Source organism: Diaphorina citri, unplaced genomic scaffold (assembly GCF_000475195.1).
Source record: "Diaphorina citri unplaced genomic scaffold, Diaci psyllid genome assembly version 1.1 scaffold638, whole genome shotgun sequence".
NCBI lineage: Eukaryota > Metazoa > Arthropoda > Insecta > Hemiptera > Psyllidae > Diaphorina > Diaphorina citri.
Genome location: NW_007378071.1, coordinates 73,368 through 81,193, shown reverse-complemented (window position 1 = coordinate 81,193; position 7,826 = coordinate 73,368). Strand labels below are relative to the sequence as shown.

Sequence of the window (7,826 nt, the reverse complement as noted above, 5' to 3'; positions counted from 1 at the left end):
TCAATATGTATAATATTACCGATTAAGAAAATCAACTGTACCTATACTTGTACGTACATGTGTTATAAAACTTTCACTGTATATTATTAACACCGAAATCTAGAAAAAAAGCAAAAATGACGCGTGCCGCTCTGAGTGTGTGCAATTTGTGTGCCCAAAAATAATAACTTTGGTAGTATCTACCCTTTTACTTTGAGTTAGGTGTATTGGTAAGTAAACTGGCCATAAGTATTGATGTATCCTACTATCAATCAATTCCACCTCCCTTGCTCTTCCCGTACAAAGGACGGGTAACCGCTCGCTCGTTTAGAATAAAATAAATAAATTAATTTTACTTTATTTCAAGTCCTATGCACTTAGTTACCTAAATACATGCTATGTTTATTCTATCAGCCTCTCTAACTTCCGTTCTGTGTCATTAGTGTGGCACATTAAAAAATATGAAGAACTATCCGATCGGCCCCTATCATAACAGATTAATTCTTTACATAATATCTACCTAGCTACCAATAAGACTTTTTGCGTGTATTTATTTTGAATCTAGCACCCAGATTTTATTGCACAATATCGCGAGATTTTTAGCAAACCCATTTTGAAATTTGGAGTATTTAGGTAGGTACCTAATTGACTTAATTGCTACTGATATCTACCATACAACCATATTCTGTATCTTGACACGGATTAAGATAATTTCCCCATTTTGAAATTTGGAGTATTTAGGTAGGTACCTAATTGACTTAATTGCTACTGATATCTACCATATAACCATATTCTGTATCTTGACACGGATTAAGATAATTTTGAGGATTCCTTAAGGTCCAGCAGAAAAGGAAAAAGTAATAGATCCGTTCTGCAGGCCAAAATTCCATGAAAAATGTTTTTTATTCTGTGGGATCATTAGTTTTTCTTTTCTGTATATCCCTAGATCAGTCAGATGGTTTTCTGTATACCAACCACGAGCAACGTTGCTTAACTTTAGTGGTCCATCGGTAACTGGTCAACAGTTAACTGGTACCTACGTTACATTACCCCATTTTGAAATTTGGAGTATTTAGGTAGGTACCTAATTGACTTAATTGCTACTGATATCTACCATATAACCATATTCTGTATCTTGTCACGGATTAAGATAATTTTGAGGATTCCTTAAGGTCCAGCAGAAAAGGAAAAAGTAATAGATCCGTTCTGCAGGCCACAATTTTCCATGAAAAATGTTTTTTATTCTGTAGGATCATTAGTTTTTCTTTTCTGTATATCCCGAGATCAGTCAGATGGTTTTCTGTATACCAACAACGAGCAACGTTGCTTAACTTTAGTGGTCCATCGGTAACTAGTCAACAGTCAACTGGTACCTACGTTACATTAATCAAAATACCATAGTAGGAGTGTGGACAAGAAACAGAAACCAGAAACGTATGTACAAAAAGCGCCGTGCAATTACATAAGAATATTCGGATACTTTGTGCAAGACAAGCGCCGTGTAATGGCATAAGAACACTCGGATACTTTGTGCAAGACAAGCGCCGTGTAATGGCATAAGAACATTCGGATACTTTGTGCAAGACAATAATGAGAAGAATGAAGTATTTTATTATTGAGGCGCAAGAAACGTATACCTACCTACTTCAGTTTCCAATGAAGTTGACGCGACGTTGCGCGTGGTTAGTATTTGGATGGGTGACCTTCTGGGCAATCGCTTGCTGTCGGCTTTTCGCGGCCCCACTCAAGCTGGGTGATTTTAATTTGAGTAGGCGGGTATCTTGTCGCCGAGGGTACCTAAAACGCTCGTCCCGTGGGAAGACCTCAATTCTCAATTTGTACAGGCGATAAACAATTTACTTACAAACAAAAATAAAGTGAAACGGTATACAAAACAGGTAACACAAATCAGACTACAAAAGTTTCAACTCCTAACGTTTCCACATGGAAAATCAAACGTCAAAGAAAATTTCCACCAAAAAACGTGGATATACACGAGTATCTACCTGTATATCCACAAACCCACTATTTTACAAACAAATGGCTAAATACATTACTTTCCTTCCTATACCTAGGATAAGGAAAGTAAAAAGCTAGCTACCATCGTTATCATTCTTTGTACATACAACATACACATACTTTAGGGACATTTATGGAAATTTAGGCAATCTATGAACAGTTCAAAATAAGTGTACCAACATAGGTACCTATTTACCTAATTATGCACCTATTCTTCCGAGTTATTTTAGTACCTACCGAACTATAGCTACTTACACACTTACCTAGCTATTAACTTACCAAATTACCTTACCTATACACTTTTTTGTAGCACGGAACAACGTTTATATATTTTGTAAAAATTAAGAAGTATAAATTTAACGTTGACCCTTACACGGTCCAGAGGTCAAAGTTATACCTACTATTATCGATCCACCTTCTTTCTCTCCATGCCAAGTTTGCACGTGGTCAACATTAGGGTGGTAAATCAGCAAAACGATTCCAATCTGGCTATGTCCAGTAGAATAACGTGGTGTGTGGTAACCAGTGGCGAAGCTTGGCGGTGTATTGTGGAAACTTTTGTGTTTAAATGCCGGGGCTTGCGAAGTTGGTTTTTCTTGGGATTCTTGGATTGAAATTAATACCAAAGACCAGGATCTGAGATTGAAGTCAATCCAACAGCTAAGGTCTTATTATCGTCCCAAAAGCGAAGAGAGAAGGAAGACAGGATAGGAGAAAGCCAGCCGTTCCGAGAACGAACCTTATCCTTTCCGAATAAAATCAGCCCTGGGTGGAAATCGAACCCGCGACCTAACACTTACAAGGCAGACGCACTACCCTTCAAGCTAACTAGGCTGGCGAATCTCCATAAAAGCTGTGCCCAAATACTCTAGCTGGGTAACCTATAACCAAAGAAAATTTCCACCAAAAAACGAGTATCTACCTGTATATCCACAAACCCACTATTTTACAAACAAATGGCTAAATACATTACTTTCCTTCCTATAGGATAAGGAAAGTAAAAAGCTGGCTTTCATCGTTATCATTCTTTGTACATACAACCATACAACATACTTTAGGTACATTTATGGAAATTTATTGCTCTAAAAAATCATTAGATTGCCTTTGACTTGATTGAAAGTGGGCAGCGATAGAGGCGGCTCATTCCTATCTATTACAACTATTACATATTACCTACAAACAAGTAACTTTACAATATTTCATTCAAAATTTACAAATAAACTCAAACTTACCAAGCTCCACTCATATCACACTGTCGCAGTCACATCAATGTGCTTTTGCCATCAATTGAGGTTCGCAAGACATAGGAATTTGCATTTACAAATATGGCACTGGTATTGTCATAATGGCAAAAGTTAGAAAGCTTACTTTTCAGTCGAACTAGCCTGTACAACATCTCCGTCCTTGATTTCAGTCGAAGGCACCATTGGAGGTTTAAAGCCACCATATTCTACGTTTAACTTTTTCATATTTCCACTGGTATTTGGTCTTCTAATTGACCTAACATGTGGCCTCCTGTAATTACAAGGCAGACGCACTACCCTTCAAGCTAACTAGGTTGGCGAATCTCCATAAAAGCTGTGCCCAAATACTCTAGCTGGGTAACCTATACTATAGGAGTATAGGATTAAACTCATTTCCGAGTTACCTAATACCACTTTTTAATATCCTTAGGGAGATACGCATTTAGGGACTCCGAAGGGACCCATTCAGGGACCCCCAAATTCACCCGCCCCTCGTGAGCATCCACGAGCCTCCTTGTGAATCTATTAACCCAGGCGCCTCTAAGCGAATCCTTGAGGGGGGCGGTCCCCGAAAAAGTATATTCGCCACTATCTCACTGTGGTGGAAGAATTGGGGGTGAGCATCCACGAGCCTCCTTGTGAATCTATTAACCCAGGCGCCTCTAAGCGAATCCTTGAGGGGGGCGGTCCCCGAAAAAGTATATCCGCCACTTGATTGCTTTGCTTTCCGTGTCCATGAGATAGGCTTGGCATCTATCTCACTGTGGTGGAAGAATTAGCAGGTTTAAAAACCTCTTGGACGTCCAGAAATAATATCCGCCACTGCTACTTATACTTACTTAAAAGAACCCATTCCAACACTAGTAAGGTCGCCACTGGTGGACATTGAGCATATTGAGATGCGCGGGTGGTGAGATGGAGAGAGAGTGAAAGTGGCGTAGGTACTTCAGCATCATGCTAAGACTACCTATGACCAGAGCTTTGGAATAGCATTGTTGTGTGCCAACTTCCACCAAGGTTAACCTTTCCGTCACCTTCAACCATGGCGTCTCTAATCCGAGATCCGGGTATGTCTTCGATTTAGATCCAGCGCCTAGCGCCTAGTGCTTTAAAATGCGGATGGATTTATTACAAGCCCGAAATGACCTAACGTGTGTTACCCTTAATTTCTACTTGTTCGGGATCAACCGATCGGCAATTTTTAAAAAGTTTGATATTGGGAACTGTAACTGTCAAGTTCTTTTAAGTTTCTTGCAATAATAAAAAGTTTCAAAAAGCTCTTTGAAAAGATCCTCACGAGAAACCAGTTTTTGCGAATCCAATATAAGAAGGATTGGACTTTCGATTTCTTTGCCGTAAACCGAAGCAGGAAAGTGCTGATTGATTATGACCAATAATAGCGGCCTAATTGTGCCCGGATCAGGAATTTACTAAACGGTTTAAACATTTATCAATTCTTCAGCAGTATGCTAAGACTATGACCAGAGCTTTGGAATAGCATTGTTGTGTGCCAACTTCCACCAAGGTTAACCTTTCCGTCACCTTCAACCATCATGGCGTCTCTAATCCGAGATCCGGGTATGTCTTCGATTTAGATCCAGCGCCTAGCGCCTAGTGCTTTAAAATGCGGATGGATTTATTACAAGCCCGAAATGACCTAACGTGTGTTACCCTTAATTTCTACTTGTTCGGGATCAACCGATTGGCAATTTTTAAAAAGTTTGATATTGGGAACTGTAACTATCAATGTCTTTTTGTCCCGAAATCGAAGAGAGAAGGAAGACAGGATAGAAGAAAGCCAGCCGTTCCGAGAACGAACATTATCCGTACTGGATAAAGTCTTCCCCGCGCGAGAATCGAACCCGCGGCCTAGCGCTTACAAGGCGTGGACCACTGAGGTTGGTTTAGTATCCTTAGGGTATTGGTCATTACAACGACATTTGTGACAGACATGAAATATAAAAGTTTAAAGCACACCCTGTATTTGAATCCTGTACATTTCAATTCCTCGTGGATATTTTCACCAGTCACAACAGCCCCCGGGGGGGGCAGCTCACTAAATTACCATCACCCCGCCTGGTCCCGCGCGTCTCTTATCTACGCCCTCTCCAAGTGACTAGCTCCTATTACTCATAACTATTACTCACACCATCGCAAAACGAAGGACGTTCTATTCAGCCTTGACCAAACCACAGTGCCCAGCGAAAGTCACCTGGCCTGAGGGCGATCACTTTCTTTTATAACTTCTCTACTGATAATCTCTGAGCAACTTTTTTTTCTCTCTACGGGTTTGAAGATCGAAAGTGAACTAGTGTGGACACTTATAAATAGCCATTGATGACTTTCCATGATGTACGTACCTACCTTGATATTCTGCTTAGGTCTAGGTATGTAGGTACAATGTACCATTTGTCTTAGAGCCGGCCTTAATAGGACCTTCTCTCTACGTTTAACCCGTGTCGGTTTGTGGTCGATGGTGTAAACTGCCTTGGCGCTGAATGACAAGTGATGGTAACGTGCTAGTGATTATGTGGGCTATGTTATGACTAGAATGCTTTGCATACTGTCAGCTTCTCAGGATCAGGATGGAGCTGAAAAGTCGTTTGAGCCCCGCAGATAAACTTGTCTTGTGTTCCTAGTTTTATGTATTATGGTAATCAGAAAGTTCCTATCTCTATTGATTCCTAGTCCTAGTGAGAATGTACAATGTACTGATAGTAGGTAGGTACTTACTTAACCCGTGTCGGTTTGTGGTCGATGGTGTAAACTGCCTTGGCGCTGAATGACAAGTGATGGTAACGTGCTAGTGGTTATGTTATGATTATGACTAGAATGCTTTGCATACTGTCAGCCTCTCAGGACTGATCCTTGAAAAGATCCTTGGAGCTGAAAAGTCGTTTGAGCCCCGCAGATAAACTTGTCTTGTATAGTCTTGTACGTTTTCCTTTCCTTGAAACACCCTGTATATTGTTCGAACGTGATCTCACTCCTATGATGCAATCAAACTTTTGGCTGCAACACCGGCAGACGACACAATAAATATATCATCACTCCCTTTTGTTAAAAGTACAATGCTATGAGGACGTTAGTATTGTTAGGACGTGTATTTACTAAATGCGACCTAATAATATAGGCAGAACAATAAGGTAATATATTGCCGTTTACATGAGATGACAACCAAAATGTTATTAGAGACACTTTGTTACTATATCAGGTTACTATGGTGATTCTCCCTATTACAAGATGAACTATGTCAGAATCTCAATAATTTTTGCCTCGACAATTCTCTTTTGACCTGAATAGATTTCAGTAGATGGAGCAGCATTGTCGGACGGAGATGTATTTTTATAAGGTAAAATTGTGTTAAATGTTGGTTCAGCTGTATAACTTGATGGGTCAGAATCTAAGAATCGACTGAAATGAGAATTGAGATGTCAGATGAGCCATGTAAGAATCGAACAATTCCAGTAGAGTGGTCCAACTCACAATAAAGACGTTCATTATTAGTACCTATTAGGTAGGTATTACATACAAATGAAGTTTTCAACAACTTGATGGTTCACTATAGGTGACAGAGAGCTTTTCTTCATTTCCATACGTAGGTTCTTTTGTGTGTAAAGTTGACTTTGAATTGCTATTTGTCGTTTTGTCACCATAGTTTACAGCAAACTGTTGTGATGACTGTAAATTAGATAATTCCGATGTGGCGGAGTCTGGATCTGTGTGTTTATCAACAAAAGAGTTCAAATTTTCGTTTTCAAAATTGCCCCTTGATATTTTATACTGTTCTTTGTCTTCATTTTTGACTTCAAAGTATTTCATTAAACCCAAAGGTTCACCAGAATCCTTAGATCCTTGAGGAACAGTTGAAGTAGAATCCATACTACGAGTACTATACGTAGATGGTATCTGGGTATAAATGTTTTGCGTTTCAAAGTACATTGGCGTTGTTGCTTCAACAGTTAACTTTTCATTCTCTCTTCTTTTCTTCTCTGCCATTATATCAGACAGTTTGATTATTTCATATTCATTTCCATCATTTTTAATTAACTTATCTAATTCACTCTTATCAGATATAACTTTGAAATTGGAATCAATATCATTTGATTTCACTTCATTTGCGTTCAAATATTCTTTTAAATAAGATTCAAAACCTTCTAACATGGCAGTTGTTGAATTATAATCTGATTGAGCATTAACGTAAAATACATTAGAGGCTGTTGTAGCGCTCCCTGGTGTGGAAGGATAAACATGGCAGTTGTTGAATTATAATCTGATTGAGCATTAACGTAAAATACATTAGAGGCTGTTGTAGCGCTCCCTGGTGTGGAAGGATATCAGAAATAATATCCGCCACTGCTACTTATACTTACTTAAAAGAACCCATTCCAACACTAGTAAGGTCGCCACTGGTGGACATTGAGCAATGAGCATATTGAGATGCGCGGGTGGTGAGATGGAGAGAGTGAAAGTGGCGTAGGTACTTCAGCAGTATCTAACGCATATGAAATTAATGATTCTGGAATGTATAAAGGGGTTGTGGCGTTTTACCTACTTTAATAATATTAAATTTACCTTTAAAGT

The 7,826-nt window shown here is 39.3% G+C and overlaps 1 protein-coding gene across 1 annotated transcript; it reads right to left on the bottom strand.

Moving 5' to 3' along the window:
- Window positions 1-6,490: 6,490 nt before the first annotated feature.
- LOC113468071 lies at window positions 6,491-7,484 on the bottom strand. Its single transcript, XM_026824717.1, has 2 exons — window positions 6,801-7,484; window positions 6,491-6,637 (listed from the first exon to the last, which is right to left on the bottom strand). Exons 1-2 carry the CDS (start codon window positions 7,404-7,406, stop codon window positions 6,491-6,493), a joined length of 753 nt encoding a protein of 250 aa, XP_026680518.1. The 5' UTR covers window positions 7,407-7,484.
- Between the last annotated feature and the right edge of the window lie 342 nt (window positions 7,485-7,826).

Excerpts from the sequence above, each read along its gene's own strand:
- LOC113468071 (XM_026824717.1), bottom strand. The coding sequence starts at position 7,406 with ATGTTAGAAGGTTTTGAATCTTATTTAAAAGAATATTTGAACGCAAAT. Across the intron at positions 6,638-6,800 it reads TCTCTGTCACCTATAGTGAA|CCATCAAGTTATACAGCTGA; the intron begins CCATCAAGTTGT and ends TTAGATTCTGAC.